The sequence below is a fragment of the Protopterus annectens genome, chromosome 9.part0, assembly GCF_019279795.1.
Source record: "Protopterus annectens isolate FY-2018-M chromosome 9.part0, PAN1.0, whole genome shotgun sequence".
Taxonomy (NCBI): domain Eukaryota; kingdom Metazoa; phylum Chordata; order Ceratodontiformes; family Protopteridae; genus Protopterus; species Protopterus annectens.
In genome coordinates, this window is record NC_056743.1 from 447,232,545 (window position 1) to 447,254,551 (window position 22,007).

General features: G+C 42.8%; 1 protein-coding gene across 1 annotated transcript in view; it reads right to left on the reverse strand.

The window, feature by feature from the left end:
- Positions 1-22,007, reverse strand: part of KAT6A (lysine acetyltransferase 6A) — a gene marked incomplete in the record, with an annotated part of 2,696,607 nt that overhangs the window by 1,712,191 nt on the left and 962,409 nt on the right. Inside the window, 1 exon segment of the mRNA XM_044082986.1 lies at positions 14,475-14,610. Within this exon segment, the coding sequence (XP_043938921.1) occupies positions 14,475-14,610 (136 nt within the window).

The window sequence follows — 22,007 nt, forward strand, 5'->3', positions numbered from 1 at the left end:
CTGCCAAAAAATAAAGCCAAGGCTATCTGGCCTACCACTACCACTGCGCTTCTTGCATCTGACCCTCAGCCTGTGGCCGATGTCGGCCTGGTGGAGGATTCGAGCTCTGCTGTTGTGGATAAAGCGAGTACCTCCACAGAAGCCACACAATCCCGCACAGAAAGCACTTCCATAGAGGCTTTTCTGATGCCGGGGGGGGGGGGGGACCAGAGATTCTGGTAGATCTGTCTGATCCCTCTGGTTCCTTTCAGTCGCCTGATTCCAGGTCTTTCCTTTCAGATGCCTGTCAGGCCTCTAAAGAGGAAGGAAAAAAGGAAGCACATACATCTCTTCTCCTAAAAGCATACTTGACTGGCAGGCCTTCAGCCAAAGTTTGTTTAATGCTTTCAAGGCCTTAATGGCCTACCATTATAGGGACTTCTACAATTCCTCCGCTTATTCCAAGTCAAAGGCCTCAAACATCGGACCCATCCATGAGGGAAGAGAAGGATTTTCCCGATTCTTCATCTGAAGAAGCACTCTCCTATACATTGACACTTTCTTCTCCCCTGGTGTATGGCTCCCCAGAGGAAGAATCCATTGACCCTGACTCTCGAGCTGAGGATTTGACCTTTGGGGAAACCATTACCAAGATGAAAGAACATTTTAAGTGAGAATCCTCAAATGACTGATGTTCAAAAAAGGTATTATGACCTCATTCAGATACATTCCCCATCCTCTACTGCTGTCCCTCCAATCCTGCCTGCCTTCCTGGATGCCTTCTCTTCAGCATCCTTGAATCCTGATTCACAACCACCTGCTCCACGCAGACCAGACAAATTTTAGAGAGTCCCTAGTCAAGTACCTTGTTAGGTGTTAAGGCATCTTAAACTATTACCCACCCACCACCATTCTCCCCAATGACAAAGACAGCAAAACCATGGAACATCTGGGTAAGAAAATTTACACCTCTGCTACCATGGCCTTCAGGGCTAACTACCAGACAGGCATGGCTAAATATGCTTTATTCCTCCTGGAGGAAGCCTCCAAGGAATTGTCTGATACACCAGATTTTGCTGCCAAAGCTTCACTGTCTTCCCTTCTGGCTCTCACCTCCCAGGTTAACAGGCACTCTACAAAGTACAGTTATGATGCTGCTGAAGCCCCAGCAAAGGTCAGCAGCATCAGCATCTGCTTTGAGAAGATATTCCTGGCTACACCTGTAGCCCCTTCCAGATGACTTTAGGGCAAAGCCGACTGATGCCCCTCTGGGCAACACAGCTTTGTTTGGTACAAAAGTGGCTGACTTATTTAAGTCACTACAGCAAAAGGGGAAAGATGCAGTATTTAAAATATCTGCTAGTCTCTCCTATCCCAAAATTCCAAAGAAATTACCCAGCTAAAACTCAGTTTATTAGAAAGTGCTGTCACCCTGCTGCTCCATCAAGATCCAGAAAAACAACTAGGAAGCAACCCCATCCTGCTAGAGCTTCCCCCTCCTTTAGCCAGAGGCCGCCCTTTCAAGACAGGGCAGGTAGTATTGGACTGTCAACTTTGAAACCCCAAAAACCTCCTCTTCCTCTGTTGGTTCATTTCTCTCATTGTCTTCCTGTGTGGACATCTATAACCTCAGACAAATGGGTCCTTTCAATCATTCAAACCGGGTACTTTATAACTTGGCTTAAGTCCCCAAAGCAAAGGGGTATCCCACAACCTCCAAAACAACAGCTATACCTACTGCAGCCAGTACTAGAAACCCTGCTGGCTCAAGGCACCATCAAAACAGTGCCACTAGCTGCAAAATGAGAAGTTATGTACCTACCATAACGTTCCATGTTAGTTGTCTTCTCTCGCCTTCTTTCTTGCTCGATGGGTTCGGAGCTGATCCTCGGCTCCGACTCGGCACTTGCTAAGCTCGAGAGTCACTTTTACCAGCTCGAGGCAGCCCCATATCCCATGATGCAAGGCGGTAAGTACCCAGATCTCGTTTGGTACCTATAGGGAAAAACACCTAGCACAAAAAACTTTCCACAGAGGAAAGAAAGCAATTACCCTAAAGGAAGGGCTGAATGGGAACCAGATAACCAACTGGTGCCTAAAGAAGCAATCTCTAAACAAGGGAGATCAAGGTCTGTCCAGGCAAGGGGACAGGAGGGAGGGTCGCAAGAAAGAAGGCGAGAGAAGACAACTAACATGGAACGTTATGGTAGGTACAAAACTTCTCAATGTTAAGTTGTCAATCTCGCCTTCATTCTTGCTTGATGGGACCGCGTCCCTAGCACCTCTACCCTGGGTGGCTCAATGGAACAGACTCTTGAGAACCGTAGAACCAAAACTGGCTCTATCCCTGGAGGCCAAATCCAATTTGTAGTGAGAAACAAAGGTATGAGGAGTGGCCCAAGTGGCTGCTGCACAAATAGTGCCTATAGGGAGTCTAGCCTGAAAGGTTGTGGAAGTGGCTAAACTTCTGGTGGAATGCGCTTTTGGTTTTGAGCACAGCTGTTTGCCCCTGAGTTGATAGATTTCGGAGATGGTGGACGAAAGCCATCTAGATAAGGTCACTTTGGAAACAGGAAGGCCTTTCTTATTTACAGCATAAGAAAGAAAGAGCTGATCGGATTTCCTGAATTGTTTTGTTCTGTCCAAATAATAACTGAGTTGGCGGTGAACATCAAGATAATGTAATTTTTTTTCCGATCTGTTGGAGTAATTAGGGAAAAATACAGGGAGATCAACAGAGTGGTTCAAATTTCTTTTCGAAGCCACCTTGGGCAAAAAGGATGGATTAGTTCTCAAGGATACCCTGTCCTTGTGGAAGACCAAATAAGGGGGACGAACAGAGAGGGCATGACGTTCTGACACTCTCCTGGCCGAGGTAATAGCGACAAGGAAGAGTGTTTTCCAAGAAAGAAACTTCAGTGAACAAGAAACAGCTGGCTCGAAGGGAGGAAGAATTAAGGATGTCAGCACTAGATTTAGGTCCCATTGAGGAGGAGGACTCCTAACAGGAGGTTTAAGGAAAAAAATCCCTTTTAGAAAAGCTCTACAAAGCCTGTGGGACATAATGTTGTGATCTGCAAACCCGACATGAAAGTTCAAGATAGCAGCCAACTGAACTTTGACCGTGGAAGATGAAGAGCCCGAGTGAAAGATTTCCGCTAAAAAATCTAAAACTGAATGTACAGGGGCAGTAAAGGGATCTATATTCTTTGATCTTGCCCAAAAAGAGAAGTGTTTCCACTTGCTGGTATAAATCCTTCTAGTAGAGGATTTAAGGGAAGCCACTATGATATCCCTAACTGGGTTAGAGATCATAGGAAGCCTGGCTAAGGAAGGAAGTGGAGCAACCAAGCTGTGAGGTTGAGAGAAGGAATGGACCGATGCAGCTGACCCGATTGGTGGATCAGAAGGTCTGGCACTGGGTCCAGATGCCACGGCTGCACTAAGAGGTGACGATGGAGGAACGGAAACCAAATTTGTCGAGGCCAATAGGGGGCAATGAGAATCATTTTGGCTCTCAAAACGGTGGCTTTCTGGAGTACTTGTGGAATCAATGGAAAGGGAGGAAAGGCATAAAGAAGTCCCTGGGGCCAATCTTGGGTAAGAGTGTCTCTGGGGGGATGGCCTGGCAGTGGGAAGAGAGAGAAGAAGTCTGGGCATTTGCTGTTTTGGGGAGTAGCAAAAAGATCGCAACATGGGCCCCATTCTAGAAAAATCTCCTCCACTATAGATTGTTTGAGAGACCACTCGTGAGGCATGAGAATAGCTCTGCTCAATCTGTCCGCTAGAATGTTGGTTTTCCCAGGGATATGCGTTGCTACCAGAAACCGATGAGAGGAGATCGCCCATTGCCAAAGTCTGAGAGCTTCTCGACACAAGGGGTAGGACTTGGTTCTGCCCTGCTTGTTGTTATACCATACTACAGACATGTTGTCCATGTGAACTGCAATTGTTCCCAAGGGAAGAAAGTCGTTGAGGGCTTGCAACGTTAAAAGCACTGCCCTCATCTGTAGGACATTTATGTGCAGGTGGTACTCGAACGGTTGCCACGTCCCATGAACCATCCTGCCCTGACAATGACCCCCCCCCCCCGATCAGGGAGGCGTCCGTAGTGACTGTGGCTACCGGGGCCGGGGATACAAAGGGTCTGCCCTGATGAATCTGGAGAGAAGAAATCCACCAGAATAGGTGGTTTTTGCAAGCTTGTGTAACCAGGATTTGGTGACGCATGGGAAGTTGTTGGTAAGACCACTGGGTGAACAACATCCATTGAAGGAGACGCATGTAAAAGCGGGCCAAGGGAAGAAGAGTAATGGCCGCTGCCATGAGGCCCAACACTTTCAGGACCAGTCTGGCTTGTACCTTTTTGCTGGCAAGGATGATCCGCACATGACTTTGGATATCTGAGATTCTTTGGTCTGTGAGGGTTGCTGACATCCAAACAGTGTCTAAATTTGCGCTTATGAAAGTAATAGACTGGCAGGGCAACAAGGAGGATTTTTCGTAGTTGATCGAAATTCCTAACTGAGTGCAGAGATTTAGGGTGCAATCCCTGGCTTGGAGAAGTTGATGCCTGGTGGTGGCTGAAAGGAGCCAGTCGTCGAGATACGGAAACACCTGGAATCCTTGACGTCTCAGGTGAGCCGTAACCACTGCCATGCATTTGGTGAACACTCTGGGGGCTGTAGTGAGACCAAAGGGCAGGCTGAATGGCCCTTTTGGGGCTAAAAATTTAGTAATAATAAACACTTACCAGGAGCTGGTAAAAGGAGGACCTCATCAGCGAAGCGGCAAAAGAGATCTGGGTACTTACCGGCTTGCATCATGGGATATGGGGCTGCCTCGAGCTGGTAAAAGTGACTCTCGAGCTTAGCAAGTGCCGAGTCGGAGCCGAGGATCGGCTCCGAACCCATCAAGCAAGAATGAAGGCGAGATTGACAACTTAACATGGGAGTGGTTTCTACTCCAGGATTTTCCTAGTCCTAAGAAAAGATGGTCCTTGGAGACCAATCCTGGATCTCTCTCTTCTCAACGTCTTCCTTCAGGTTCCTACTTTCAGGATGCTGACTTACCAACTCTTTTTCTACTCCTGCTCCCCAAGGATTCATGGCCACCTTAGATATAAAGGATGCCTACCCATCACATCCGCATAAGGCCCAGTTTCAGGAAATACCCAAGGTTCTTGGTGAGCCCTTCTCACTTGCAATTCTCTGCCTTGCCCTTTGGGCTTTCCACTGCACACAGGGTACTTAGCAAATCCCTGGCACCAATTATTGCCTTTTGCAGGACAAAAGGAATACAGATATTCCCTTATCTGGACGACTTGCTTGTACAGGCAGACTGCAAGAAGACCCTCTTGCAACACACACTTCTTGCCATTTCTCTCCTAAAGTCACTGGGATTTCAGACCAATTTTACAAAATTCCACCTGGAATCTTCTAAAGACATCGTCTTCTTGGGGTGCAGGATTCACACAGACATCATGAAAGCCTACCACTCAAAAGGTGGAAAGCTTGACAGAACACCTACTTCTGGTCCTTCAGACAACAGAATTGACAGAAAAGCAGTGTCGCAGGCTCCTGGACTACATGGCAGCCACTATCCCCATGTTACCATTAACAAGACTTCATATGAGAAAGCTGCAAAAATACCCAAGGTCAGTCTGGACCCAGAACTCACACCCCTTGGAGTACAGGGTTTCCCCTCCTGCCCAGTCTCAAACTAGAAATCCAGTGGTGGTTGAAGCAAGTGTGTCTCAATCCAGATTTTCCCCTCCAACCACCCCAACCCAAACAGATCATGCACACAGATGCCTCAGACTTGGGCTGGGGAGCAAGTCTGGGCCACCAGAAAGTGCAGGGGCTGTGGCCAGAACCACACAAAAAAGAACACATCAATGTCCGAGAAATGAGGGCAACTCTCCTGGCCCTTTGAGCCTTCTTCCCCTTCTACAGCAAGGACCACTAAAGATCTTTACAGACAATACCACAGTGCTGTGGTATATCAACAAACAGGGTTGACCAAATCTTACTTGCTGGTGTGGAAACTGGCCACCTCCCAGGGAGTTACCCTGCAGGCAGTCTACATTCCTTCACTACAACTCCCAGGCAGACTCTCTCAGTAGATCCATCACAAACGACCACGAATGGGTGCTGCACAGAGATGTCTTCCTAGACCTGGTCCACCGGTGGGGTAAACCTCATATAGACCGGTTTACCTCCTCCATCAACATGCAACTTTCTTCCTTCTGCACCAAGCTACCAAACCCTCAGGGAATGGCAACAGATGCCTTCTCAATTTCTTGGAAGGGGAAGTTTCTCTATGCATTTCCCCCCTTCCCACTCATACAGAAGGTCCTGCTGAAGATTCAGCAGGATAGACCAAAAATCTTGTTGGTGACTCCTTACTGGCCAAGAGAGTATTAGTTCCCCCCACTACTACAACTATCCAAGGGTAATCACCACAAGTTACCCCTCAGAGTGGACCTTCTCTCACAGCACAAGGGATCCCAAATAAGTTCCTATTACTTCGTCAAATGTTTAGGTTGTCGAACGCCTAAGCGTCGAATGCTGAAAACCGCGACCGGCCAATTACCCAAATTTTTTCCCAGGGAAAAAATTTGGTTGGCCGTCATCTGGATTTGCCCTTTTCCCCAATGTACAGCAATCTCAGAGTTTGTATATTTAGTTTGGGGGGAGGGGGGTACCTACTTGATTAAGGTTTTAAAGTAAGTTTTTTTTTTTTTTTGTTGGCCAAGCAAAATTTTTCACAGGGAAAAAAATTTGTGTAATTGGCCGGTCGCAGTTTTGAGCGTTCAATGTTTAGTTGTCCACATTTAGGCATTCGACAACCTAAATGTTCAACATTCTACTATAGACCCATCCCAAATACACCCACAGTGACAACTGCTGCACCTCACCTTGTGGCTGATAGGATTTACAATGAAAACATGCTCAATGTCCTGTAGGAGGCCAGGAAACCAAAAATGAGGAAATCTTACCTTTCAAAGTGGAAGAGATTTTCTACATGGTGTCTAAAAAGACAGTTGGACCCGCTTGCAAGCGAGATCCTTCTAGTTCTGTCTTACCTGTGTGAACTACTGCAAACAGGATTGCCTCCTCTTCCATTAAAGCCCACTTCTCTGCCATTTCAGCATGCCTTCCTCTGGATCCCCCCTAGCGTACAGACTACCAGCTAAGTTATTCCTTAAAGGGGTCCTTCACCTGAGACCCCCCAGGAAGCCATCTCCACCTCCATGGGACCTCAACATTGTTTTGGAAAAGCTTACACTTCCTCCATTTGAGCCAGCAGACAAAGCTTCCCTAAATCACTGTACATGGAAAACTGTACTACTCGTGGCCTTGACCTCAGGCAGAAGAATGTCAGAGCTACAAGCCCTCATAGCTATTCCACCTTTCCTGGTATTCCACACTGGCAGGGTTACACTTAGAACTAACCCTTCCTTCATACCCAATGTGGTGAATGACCTTTCCCTACATCAAGCCATCCACCTACCAACCTTCTTTCCTAACCTACTGGGGGACACAGTGAGAGAGCACTCCATTCCCTGGATGTGTACAGACAACTCGGACTTTATCCGCACAAAACCAAGTCTATCAGACAGGCTGATCAACTCTGTCTTTCCATCCCTAGGCCCTAGGGAAGGCAGTAACCAAACAAACTATTTCAACCTGGATTTTCAAAGCTATCATAGGAGGTTACTAGGCTAATGGCCCTAGGGCTCTTACAAACCTAGTCAAGAGTTTATCCCCAAAAAAGAAACCTCAGTATCACCGTTTGCTACAAATTCCACAGGAAATCCCTGCAGGGTACTATTAAAGCACACTCCACGAGGGCTATGTCCTCAAGAGTCTACATCAGGGGTTTGGATACCTCTACCACTCTTGAAGCAGCCACTTGGTCATCAGTGCACACCTTCACCAAACACAAGTTAGACCATATTTCCAATGCCAGGGCAGGTTTTGCCAGGGCTATCCTTCACTGATTCCGGGAAACCGCCTCTAGACCACCAACCCCTTCATCACAGTGAGCTTTGGCAGTCACCCTTATGTGATGAATACTGCAACATGGGAATAGAAGGACATAGAAAAGTTGTGTACAAATCTTTCCATAACCACTGTTCTCTTTCATGTTGCAGTACTCCTTCCCACCTTCCTCCTCCTCCTGTTATGCTGCATTCCCCTTTCTGGATGGCACAGGACTGGCATATTCCCTTGCTAGGACTGGTGCCGACTGTGACTTACAGTTCTGAGGGCCGGTGTGTGCAGACGTCACTTTTACGGCCCACGTTCCATTAGCTACGTCAGACGTCCCACGCACCACAGTGACTGAAAACTTTTGTATACTGACCAGACGTTCAGGGAGCAAGAGGAGTAAGCCCATATGTGATGAATAGTGAATCTTACATCTGCTGAAAAATTTTGTCTTAAAGAAATTGCTACTTCTGATAACTATAGAGTTATGAAAGTAGACAAGGGAGGTGGAGTGGTAATTATGACTAACACAGATTATTATAATAAAATGACAATTGTGTTGAATGATACTAGTACATATGAAAAAGTGACGAAATATGAGATGACAAGGGCCTATATGAAAGTGGATTGGTTACTATATGAAAATTTGATGGAAGGTATTCTAACTAAAGATGAACATTGTTATTTAGGTGTTGAATTCCCCATTACACCAACTATTTTTGGTATCCCAAAGATACACAAAGATGTACATAATCCACCTTTTAGGCCTATAGTGTCTGCAAAAGGGTCAAAAACTGAGGCTTTGGCATCCTTTATTGATGTTAATTGTAAAGACACTCTTGCAAAACTACCACACATTTTAAGGGATTCCTGGCATTGTCTGGAGTTAATTAGACAAAATTATGTCACGAGTACTTCTGATTTAATTTTGGCTACAATTGATGTGGTCAATTTATTCTCAGTTATTCCCCACAAGCAGGGTCTTGAAATGTTTGAGGCCAGTCTATTGAGTCATAGTGACATGGATGCTAGTAAATGTAGTCTTTTAACTGATTTAATGGAAATTGTGTTAGATAATAATTTTATTTATATTAATGGTGAAGTTTATAGACAAAGTACTGGTGTTGCAATGGGTGCCAGATGTGCCCCCACATATGCAAATTTGGTGTTAGCTAAATGGGAAAATGACTCAGTTTTTACATCCACATACTGGAAGAATGTTTCTTTATATTTGCGTTATCTGGATGACATTATTGTATTTTGGACAGGAGAAAAAGCTGTATTGATTGAATTTATTGAATATCTGGGTACATCTGATTTTCTTAAATTCACTAGTAATATTCAAGACAAACGATGTGAATTTCTTGATCTTACTTTGTCCCATGATGATGATGGTTTTCATTCCAACATTTTTAGGAAGAAAACCTTTTCTAATTCTTTTTTACATTTCGATAGTTGTCACCCTATGTATCAAAAAAGAAATTTGATCAAAGGGCAAATGGTTAGATTATCAAGAATCATTAGCGATGACAGTATGTTTAAACACAAAATTGAAATTTTGTCCAATATGTTTATGGATCGTGGATATCCTAATAATCTAACTGATATTATCAAAAAGGATATTTATACTAATAGGACCATACTATATAGACCTATTATTAAATATGGATGTGACAATTTGTCCAATAATAGTTCTAGTTTGGCTAGATACGATTCATTTATTTTGCCATATAATGATACATCACATTATTTAGCTGATATTATTAAGGAGACATGGACAAGTGTTTTTATAAATAATGCTGAGCTATCTAAGATATTAGGAAGTCAGCCTAAAATCACTTTTAGTAGAGGGAGAAATTTAAACGACATCTATGAGTCTAACTGCAACAGGAATTTATATAAAACATCAAAAATGAGCAAATGGGGTACTTGTCACACTTGCAAATACATTAATGATGGTCCATATGTTGCAATACAGGGTTACAATAAGACTATTAGATGCCCTGGTTACTGGAATTGCAACACGAAGATGGTGATATATCTGGCTACTTGCTCCACTTGTCCGGCATTTTATGTTGGCAAAACTATCAGGAAGCTAAGGGAACGCATAGTTGAGCATGCTAGGGATATTAAGAAACACAAGACTACTAGTTCTTTATATATGCACAGTACTAGATGTCCAAGTTTTAAAAGATTTATATTTTTTGTTATAGATAGAATTCCACACAATGTACACAAAGGTGGCGATGACAAGACTATGCTTGAGGCTATGGAATGTTTATGGCAATTTAGATTAAATGCTTGTATGTTACCTGGTATCAATGAAAACATATCTATTTCAAGTATTTTAAAATATAGGTCACATTTTATATGACCATATTTTATAATTTTATAATGTATATTATTTTTTATGTACAGTCATAATTTATTACATATATATCTATTTATTGATATAATTTTTAAATATTTTATAACAATATAATACAAGTTTTCTATACATATTTTATATAATATCAACATTTTTTTATATGTATAGTGTTATTATTTATAATATATGCATTTATTATATATGTATTTTAAACATGTTTTTATTGGAGTCAAGTGATTTTAAACATATCTCTACATTGACATTGTTTAATTAATCAATTATCATGTTACTTAGTTAATTAAGTTATTGGGAAATTATTTGCATATATATGAATGGCCTTGATGTTAATTTTTTGTACTCTGATAATGCCCTAATGTTTGGGTGAAAGCGCTAAGTATTTTTCATTCGTATGGTTCTGGAATAAAGCAGGTTGTTGCAGTTCACAGTGTGGGTTTTGCCTTCTTACTACATCCTTCTAGTTCTGTCTTACCTGTGTGAACTACTGCAAACAGGATTGCCTCCTCTTCCATTAAAGCCCACTTCTCTGCCATTTCAGCATGCCTTCCTCTGGATCCCCCCCCCTAGCGTCCAGACTACCAGCTAAGTTATTCCTTAAAGGGGTCCTTCACCTGAGACCCCCCCAGGAAGCCATCTCCACCTCCATGGGACCTCAACATTGTTTTGGAAAAGCTTACACTTCCTCCATTTGAGCCAGCAGACAAAGCTTCCCTAAATCACTGTACATGGAAAACTGTACTACTCGTGGCCTTGACCTCAGGCAGAAGAATGTCAGAGCTATAAGCCCTCAGCTATTGCACCTTTCCTGGTATTCCACACTGGCAGGGTTACGCTTAGAACTAACCCTTCCTTCATACCCAATGTGGTGAATGACCTTTCCCCTACATCAAGCCATCCACCTACCAACCTTCTTTCCAAACCCACAGGGGGACACAGTGAGAGAGCACTCCATTCCCTGGATGTGTACAGACAACTCGGATTTTATCCGCACAAAACCAAGTCTATCAGACAGGCTGATCAACTGTCTCTTTCCATCCCTAGGCCCTAGGGAAGGCAGTAACCAAACCAACTATTTTAACCTGGATTTTCAAAGCTATCATAGGAGGTTACTAGGCTAATGGCCCTAGGGCTCTTACAAACCTAGTCAAGAGTTTATCCCCAAAAAAGAAACCTCAGTATCACCGTTTGCTACAAATTCCACAGGAAATCCTGGCAGGGTACTAGTAAAGCAAACTCCACGAGGGCTATGTCCTCAAGAGTCTACTTCAGGGGTTTGGATACCTCTACCACTCTTGAAGCAGCCACTTGGTCATCAGTGCACACCTTCACCAAACACAAGTTAGACCATATTTCCAGTGCCAGGGCAGGTTTTGCCAGGGCTATCCTTCACTGATTCCGGGAAACCGCCACTAGACCACCAACCCCTTCATCACAGTGAGCTTTGGCAGTCACCCTTATGTGATGAATACTGCAACATGGGAATAGAAGGACATAGAAAAGTTGTGTACAAATCTTTCCATAACCACTGTTCTCTTTCATGTTGCAGTATTCCTTCCCACCCTCCTCCTGTTATGCTGCATTCCCCTTTCTGGATGGCACAGGACTGGCATATTCTCTTGCTAGGACTGGTGCCGACTGTGGCTTACAGTTCTAAGGGCCGGTGTGTGCAGACGTCACTTTTATGGCCCACGTTCCACTAGCTACGTCAGACAACCCACGCACCACAGTGACTGAAAACTTTTGTATACTGACCAGACGTTCAGGGAGCAAGAAGAGTAAGCACATATGTGATGAATATTGCAACATGGAACAGAAGGACATCTGTGGTTATGGTAAGACTTTACACAACTTTTCTTTCAGAAAGTCAAAACTAACCAAAGCAACTAGCGTGCCAGTGTTAAATTAGCTTTGCACACTAACCACATTAAAACTGCCATAAAAACGTAATAGCAATTCAGACTACAAACTTTGCCAGAGAAGATAAAGCTCCATAGTGCATTCAAATACCTTAATTTGCAAATTTGCAGTAAAATCATGATCCGTTGTTAAAAATGCACAGACATATAGATATAGTTGTTAATGTATAAATGCTGAAAAAAACTTAAGTTCTCTAATATTTTCTTGTCAAAAGATGAAAATAAAGCACAGTAACAAAAAAGACAGGCCACTCCCTAGTGTATGACAAGAAATACTCGTGTCCTCAGAAACAGTAAAGACAAACATCTCTCAAAGACAGAATACAGACAAATACAGCTACAAGCAGAAATTTTTTAAACAAAAACAAAAAATATGGGAATGTGACTATCTGAAACTCCTCAATCTCCCTCTCACTAAACAGTCTGCATGTGCTGACAAACAAATGTGCAGATTGTGCACCTGGAGAGAGAGAGAGAGAATGCCATGGTGCCCTTAGTGATAAATATGGGACCCAACTCTATGTTTTTAGTTAGGCATAAGGACTGTAAGATATTTGAAGGTACCTGGGAAGTCATGTATGTGGCCCAGTGGACTAAGAATACTTATTTCAAGCACCTTCACCAGTGGGGTAAAAATCTTTAAAGGGAGCAGTGAGAGAAAGAACAAAGGGGGACACCTATTCTGTATCACACTATTAGAAAATTAAAGTCTGGAAATGGTATATAATGAACGATAAAAAAACAAAGAATAAGCCAGCAGCAAGATGACCAATGCATTATACAAACACACTCTCACGCATAGTACTGCAAAATTTCATTTTACCATCATTGATAAAATTATTGGTGACAGAACCATTAAGAGTGGTTGGCATAATAAACTCAACCTTAAAGAAAAGAAATGGATTACGAAATTAGGTGCACTATTTAATCCTGGGTTAAATGATTGTTTATAAATACAAATTTGAATATATTATACATGTTTGTTGAACAAATGGTGTTTCAATATCCAGAATACATACATATGCTCATTATTTATATATATTGACATAGTTAATTCTAATACTACAGTATGTACTCTGATTTGTAACGCATTTTGCATATATGCATATTTATATATTTTTGTTCAATATTGGATCATGTATAATTGGTGCTTTAATATTCGGAATACAGATTTTTGTATATGTTTTTAAAAAAATATATATATATAGAAACAGCCAATCATAATATGAATGTACTAGAGTACTTAAAATGATCCATTTTTTTGAATGTATCTACATTCATACCAAATTTTTGTTATTTATGCTGTTTGACAATTAGCACATGTTTAAAATTTTGTAACCAATCAGCATGGCTTTATCTGTTTAAATACAGCATTTCTGTTTTGGCTCCTTGTTGTACACTGAAGAAGGCTGGGTTTTCAACCATTGCCGAAACCGGTTTGTTTTTGGATGCCATTATGCTGTTTGGGTAGTTTTTATTAAACTACTCTTTTTTGACTCAGTCTACTTGCTGCTGGCTTATTCTTTGTTTTTTGAAGCTATTCACTGAGAGCCGTGCAGTTCCTCACGTGCAGGGGAACATTTTGTTTGCTATATAATGAACGATACCTGTGCTCTAACAAGTTTCTTTCAGTAGTCCTGTGTAGCCTATCTGGTCTCCTTCCATCCTCCCTCCCAGGCTTAGCTGTTGGCATCCAGTGAAATGTGTACAAGACTATACTTCAGCAACAATACTTCCTCTTGAATATCTACTGCTGTGAACACACACAACTGTATTATGTTCACCACGAAGACCACTAACAGATCATTACTCCAAAAGAAACTGAAGTAGATGAAGGAGGAGTCAAAGCATGGCCTGAAAGACAACAGTGGTACAGCCATAACACCTTGCTCCTGGATTGAATGTCCAGCTAACTTAAGTTTTGAAACCATGACAACTGATGCAAGATACATGTCATCAATACTTGTATGGAAGGAACTTCAAGCCCCCGAATGCAAAGTACCTACATCAGTAATGGATGAACACTGGTTTCAAGCAGCAAATAACTCCATTACATGAAAAGACCAAGTTTCAAGGATAAGTAAACAAAGTTACGACAGGCTACTACAATAATCTTCCCTCAAAGAAAGGTCAATCTGTAGGAACCCAGTGATGAACAAAACCTTGGACTGATGAAATCAGTTAAATATATAAACTTACACTGCATTCTTCTTCTTTAACCTGTTCTTGGGACATCCAATCGGTGTTGTATAACGTCGTTTTATTTGAGCTGCCTTCTTGTGTAACAGTTTTCTTCCCTTTTTCCTTGGCCGACAGATCTGACACACCCACATGCCTGAAAGAAAAAAAAATCTGTGGTTAAATAATACCAGCCCACTGAAATGATAATACAGTACAAGTATTAGCTTCATGAGAGAAAGAGGCTATGCTCAAAAGTCCAAAGACTGCATAAGGTTTTTCTGCAACTTGCTCCCTTTATCTGAATTAACTTGAACTGTTCACCACGAAATGTATTCAAATATTCACTTCACTTTTAATAACCAGCCACCTACAGTTATAGTCAACACCCTACAGTCATTAACCATTTTTACCAATGTGGTCTACTCCCCTGGTGTGAATTTCAATATAATGCAGCAACCTTCAGTACTTTATAGAGAGGACTTCAATCATGTGCAACCATCACATGGGCTGATGGGAATTTCATCCCCAGACTTTGTGATAAGATCTATGCCTCACAGCTCCAGGTTCAGAGGGTTCAATCCTCACCTCCCAGTCACTGAGCAGAGTTTCTATGTTCCTGCTATCTATGTTCGTTTTCTTCAGGTAATCCATTTTCCCCACCACCGAAAATCATGCTGGGTCACTGCCTACACAACATCTAAACACAAAGTATTCATCTATGCTCCTGTGGCAAGGACTGCCACTGAAGAGGGACCCAGTAAGGCCATTTCACTTACCTGGCCTACTCAATGTATTAGTTAGAAATGTGCCTAAATGCAAACATCAAAATGAGGGGAAAAAAGTGCCAGCATTATTTTTACCATTTAGCATCCTTCCATCTTTGAGAAAACACCCACTTAACATCTTTCACTCTGTGTACCGGGCACTGGCAGCTATACTCCACCACGCATACTAACACACACAGCTCCTTCACCTAGGTGCAAAGCATTCAGTTATAAAACTCTAGCAGAATACACTAAAACTAAGACTTGAAACACAACTGAAAAACATTGCTAGGCTTAAAAAGGGCCCTTGGGCGATAGGCTAGTATACTACTATGCCACTATGATACAAATATAGCAGTTATTACAGACTTTTCTAATGCTCAATTAAATTCAATTGACACTCAAGTAACAGAAGGTATTAAAAACAACAAAGTCATTTGCGTATATCTTGGTCAAAATATTGTATGGAAAAGTTAATATCTTCAGAGAGAAATTTTCCTACCTTACTGAAACGCTACTTTTGAAGTGTTACTGGACAGCACTTTTTGTTAAGAAAATATTTGTTAATGCCCTTTCCCATGCATTAAGACAAAAGGACCGTGCTACTTTTATCCAGATATGCTAGCAGGTGCTGACTGGGAGTGACAAGTTTCAGTTAATGGGGTAGCAGGAGTTCAAAACAAAACTACTTTTGATTGAGTGTTACTTAGGACAGATCCAGCAGTAAGACAGTCAATGGAACTCTGGAGGTTCTAGAGACAACAGTGCACACACTAGAACAAGAAAGTCAGACCTGTAAACCTTGCTTATAGTAAGCTGCAATTTCCTGTTAACGACTACAGCCAACCATTCCTTTATCACAACCTACAGGTTGTTACTAAGTAGCTGATTGGGTAGACTATTTACAGCCTAGCTATATTTAGTTAGCCCCACTACTTACTACACACCTTTACATAAAGAACTAAAGTACCAGGCCCTAGGTGCATTTAACACTGAACATCTACTTGTCTAGGCTAGGTAAAAATAGACAAAGGGAGTTTATTTAATATAATGATGAAGTGAAATCCAGAGGGAACGGATTCATTGAGAAACTTGTCTATCTGACCAGCAGGTTCTATTTATGTTACAGTGAAGGTTTAAGTCCTTTTTGCAGTTGTTTGTGGTTAGGTATGGGTCATCTGAGGTTTTGTAAACTAGGCAGACTTCACCACAGGAGACAGACAGCACTTCAATGTGTTCAGTGCAGTACACAAAAAAAAAAAAAACAAGGGCCTAATTTCTAAGTGAGAAAAAAAAAAGTTATTTACTTACCATAACATTCCACCTGCGTTGTCCATTTTCATTCTTTTTTAACTAATGAGGTTGGTTCCAATCCTCGGATCAGACTTGGCCGTTATACTAGCTCACAGCCTCCAACAAACCCTCGAGCTCCTTCGCTACCCATGATTCACTGCCCTCGTATCTTGTTTGCAGCTTGACAGAAAGACTATAAAGGAAATGTCATAATTGCAGTTCAATACAAATGACACAGGTGTCCTTGAATTGTCTCATTCCTCCCGAAATCAGTCATGAAGAACCTGGTGGGGGATGGTGGGTGGAGAGTTGAAAAGAATGAAAATGAACAACACAGATGGAACGTTATGGCAAGTACAATTTTCACTCTTTCCTCAATTAATGGGAGAGTCCCCAGCTAGCTAAATTCCTCGGTGGAATCTAAGGAAGGATATTCCTGAGTATGGCTGAGTGAAAGGCTGCTCTTCCCCAAAGGCCAGAGTTAATTTGCAACGAGTGATGAAAGAATGAGGATTTGACCAAGATGCAGCCTCACATACATCATCCATAGAAGCTCTAGACTGGAACGCAGCAGAAGTTGCCATAGATCTGGCTGAATGAGCATTTAATGGTTTTGGTAAGGAGAGATTCAATTTGGTAGAAGTAAAAGAAATGCAATCAGTCAACCATCTAGAGAGAGTTACCTCTGTAACTGATTGGCCCAATTTATTACGCACAAAGGAAAAGTACAGTTGTGTACACTTAACATAAATGTAGATGTTCGTGTATTCACTGTTGCAGTCATCACATTTGGGTTATCTGCTTGCAGTAGCCCTCAGTCAGTCTGATCATCAAAGTCTTGGGAACTGCATCAGTTGCTGTCACATTTTCCATGACGTTAGGTAGTCAGGGGTATAAAGCATGCAGCCGACGCCATTACATCAGTTTTCTTGCCACAGATGTCAGGTGCCAGCATAATGGGAAGCAATTATATACAAGGTTACACCTCCAACAAAAAAGCAAATACACCAAAAAGCTTTAAGCATAGTAAACAAGAAAAGAGGAATACTCAATAGAAGTCAAGGGGCTGGAGGGAGGGTAACCAGGACTGCAACAGTGAATACACTTAAACATCTACATTTATGGTAAGTGTAACACAACTGTACTATGTTCTTCCTGTTTCACTGTTGCAGTCATCACATTTGGGTAGATTCCCAAAGCTAAGGATGGGAGGAGGCAATTAGATAGCATTAGGACCAACTAGAAGGCCCTGCAAGACTGCAGTGGCAAAGCCAGCACTGGATTTAGAAAAAATTGACAAGTGGTAATGCTAAGTGAAGGTATGTACAGAACTCCAGGTAGCAGCTTCTAGGATGTCCCTGGTAGGGACACCTCTGAGAAAGGCTGTAGAGGTAGATGCAGCCCCTGGTTGAATGTGATCTTATCCCCTGTGGGGTAGGTTTTCCATGATGCTTATAGCAGAAATGAATGCAATGGCCTATCCACTTAGAAATGGCTTGCTTTGAAATGGCCTTCCCCTCTGCCCCTGCAGCAAATGCAACCAGCAACTGTTCAGAACTCCTGAGAGGCTTAGTCCTGTCCAAGTAAAATCTAAGATGTCTGTGCACGTCCAAGGAGTGCAGTATTCATTCCCCTTTGTTCTGTGGATTAGAAAAGAAGATTGGCAAATGAATAGAATGATTACGGGCCACACTGGATACCACACCTTAGGCATGAGGGAGGGATTGGTCCTCATGGACAACCTGTCAGCATGAAAGATGATAAAAAGCTCCACTGCCATAAGGGCCTGTAATTCAGACACCCTTCTTGCTGAAGTGATGGCTAGAAGGAAGGCCGTTTTCCAAGAAAGGAATTTCAACTCTGCATTTGCAGCTGACTCAAAGGGAGGTAGAGTGAGCTTTTCCCATACAAAGTTAAGGTCCCAGGATGGAGTAGGGACTCTCCTGGGAGGTCTTAAGTTTTTGGCCCCTCTGAGGAATTGCTTCAGCAGTGGATGAGAGAAGAGGGGGTGGGTTCTGTGTTGTAATGAGCTGAAATGGCTGAGAAATGAATTTTGATTGAGGAGAAGGCAAGGCCCTTGTGAAGCATCTCAAGTTAAGTATTGAAGAATATGGGGTAAATTATTGGGTGTTGCTGTGCCCATCCCCTGAGGTTGTTCCAGGAACTGAATCTTTTCCATTCTTCAACATAGGATTTTATAGCACTAGGCCTCCTTGCCTCCAGGATGACATCCATCACTTGCTTACTGAAAGATGGTAACAGAGAGATTAAGTAATTAGCCAAGCTGCCAGGTTCAGGATTTGAAGTTGTGGGTGCAAAATCTGGTCCCCCTGCTGAGACAGCAGGGCAGGGGTCTGAGGCAGGTGCCATGGTGCCAGCAGTGACACTGCGCAAGAGGGGATACCCAGTGTTGGTGTGGTCAGTACTGTCCTTGGTTTGTCCTGCTTGATCTTTAGTAGCACCTTGAAAAGGAGAGGCAGAGGGGGAAAGGCATAAAAAGAATGTTTGTGGGGAGTCCTTGTGCAGAATTTGTCCAATTGGTAGTTCTGGGGGGAGGTAAACAGGTCCATCTCTGGGCTCCCCATTTCTTTCTCAACATGTTGAATATCTTTGGTTCCAGTTTCCACTCTTGTGGGTCCATGAGATTTCTGCTTAGGTCGTCTGCCTAGCAGGAATCGAGCCTATAGGTGCACTTGGTAGCTCAAGGCTGTGTTCCACAGAGCCACGGCCAGTCTGCAGAAAGGGTACGAGTGGGTTCTCCCCTGCTTGTTTATATACCACATAACAGTGGTGTTTCTCCGTCTTTACCAATAATTGTCCTGGAAGAATGTGGCCCTTGAAGGCTGTTGGAGCTAACTGTACAGCTAACATTTCTTTTTGACTGATATGCAAGTGCATATGATTTGGGTTCCATTTGCCTTGAATGGACTGCCCTGCCAAGTGAGCCCCCCATGCATAGTCTGATGCGTCTGTTAGGGTTTGGGCAGCAGGGGATAGAGTGAATTGCAATCCCTTGTTTTGGTGGCAGGCCTCTGCCCACCAGAGGAACTCTATCTGTAGACAAGGTATGATAGGAATCATTGATTCTACATCCTGAGAATGTTGACACCATAGGCTTTTTAGATACCACTGTAGTTTCCTCATATGCAGTCTTGCATATGGAATTAGTAGAATGCAAGAGACCATGAACCCCAGGGCTTGCAGTATTTTCCTTGCAGATGGCTGGGTCTTGGTGGCCAGTTGTTTGAAGTAGACTGTCAACTGAATTTGTTTCTCTGGCATGAGGTAGGCCATCTGGGAAGTTGTATTCAAGCTTTCTCCCAAGAATACAATTTGTTGGCAGGGTACAAGATGCGATTTATTTTTGTTTATGGTGTACCCCAGAGATGTTAGCAATTTCTTTACAAATGCCAGACGATTTAATAGTATGGCCTGGCTTTCTACCTGAATTAGACTATCGTCCAGGTATGGGTATATCTGAATATTTCTTTGCCTGCAAAATGCAATGACTGGAGCTAGGCAATTTGTGAATACCCTAGGTGCAGTAGATAAGCCAAAGGGCAGTGCAGAGAAAGTACAGTTTTGTAAACTTACCATAAATGTAGATGTTAGAGTGTATTCACTGTTGCAGTCATTATATTTGGGGCAATCTGCTGGCAGGCCACCCTCAGTCGGCCCGAATTCCAAAGTCCTGGGTCCTGCGTCGGTTGCTGCCTTCTCCTCCATGACATCAGGTCATCAGGGGCACAAAACATGCAGCAGATGCCATTTTCTTTATTTTTTCTTGCCCCCGATGGCAGGTGCCCCCAAAAAGGTAGCAATATTATATATATAGCGGCTGGTTCAAATGGAGGCAGGGTGAGCTTTTCCAACACATAATTGAGGTCCCATGCAGGTAATGGTGATCTCCTAGGAGACCTTAAGTTTTTGGCTCCTCTAAGATACTGCTTTAGTAAGGGATGAGAAAAGATTGGTGGCTCTGTATTGTAATGAGCCGAAATGGCAGAAGCATGGATTTTGATGAGGAAGATAAGCCTTTGTCAAGCATCTCAGTTATGTATTGTAATATCTGAGGAATATGTGGTTCTGCTGTATCAGTTCCTTGTGCTCGATTCCAAGCACAAAATCTCTTCCATTTGTCAGCATAAGATTTTCAAGTACTAGGCTTTCTGGCTTCCAAAATGACGTCCCATCACAGCTTTACTGAGAGGTGTTGTTGGTATGATTACATGATTAGCCATGCTGCCAGATTCAGTGTCTGTAGTTGATTGTGCAGGATCAGATTGTTTTGCTGGGACAGTAGCTGTGGTCTTTGAGACAAGGTCCAAGCTGGGTATTGAGAAAAGTTCCTTAGGATTGGGTACCAGTATTGGCGGGGCCAGTCCGGGGCAATTAACATCTTTGGCTTCTCTTGTCTGACTTTTAGGAGGACCTTGGGTAGAAGAGGCAGAGGAGGAAAGGCATAATCTGACAGGTTTTTCCAACTGAAAGATAGGGCGTCCACTTTCCATGCTTGTCTGTGTTAAGTCCTTGTGCAGAATCTTTTCAGTTGATAATTTTGAGGAGAGGCAAATAGATCTATGTCTGGGCTCCCCCATTTACCGGTTATCATGCTGAATACTTGTGGATTTAGTTTCCACTCATGAGGATCCATAAGGTTTCTGCTTAAATCATCTGCCAGAGTGTTCTGTTTTCCTGGCAGGAACTTAGCTGGAAGATTTATCTGGTAGGTCAAAGCTGTGTCCTACAGTGCCATGGCTAATCTGCAAAGGGGGTATGAGTGTGTGCCCCCTTTCTTATTTATATACCACATGACTGTGGTGTTGTCCGTCTTTATCAGTAGTTGTCCTGGATGAAGTAAGTCCTTGAATGCTGTTAGGGCATTTTGAGCAGTTAGCATCTCTTTCTGGTTGATATATAGATGCGTTTGATTTGGTGCCCATATGCCCTGAATGCATCTTCCTGCCATATGGGCCCCCCCATGCATAATCTGATGCATTTGTTGTTAATGTTTGGCTGGCAGGGGGTAGAGTGAAGGGCCATCCCATGTTTTGGTGACAGGCCTTTGCCCACCATAGAAACTTCTGTTGCAGGCAGGGGATGACAGGAATCATTGTTTCCAGACTGTGTGAATGCTGACTCCATAAACTTTTTAGGTACCACTGAAGTTTCCTCATATGCAGTCTTGCATATGGAATTAGTAGGATGCAGGATGCCATGAAGCCCAGAGCCTGCAGAATTTGCCTTGCAGAAGACTGGGTTTTTGTTGCCATCAGTTTGAAGTAAGTTGTCAATTGCCTTTGTTTGTCTGGCGTGATGTAAGCCATCTGGGGCAGTTGTATGCAAGCTTGTACCCAGGAATGTTATCTTTTGAGAGGGTACCAGTTGCGATTTCTTTTCTTTTATTGTGTACCCTAGGCATGCTAGAAACCTTTTCACAAATGCCAGGTGTCGTAGAAGAGTGTCCTCGTTCTCTGCTTGAATGAGACAGTCG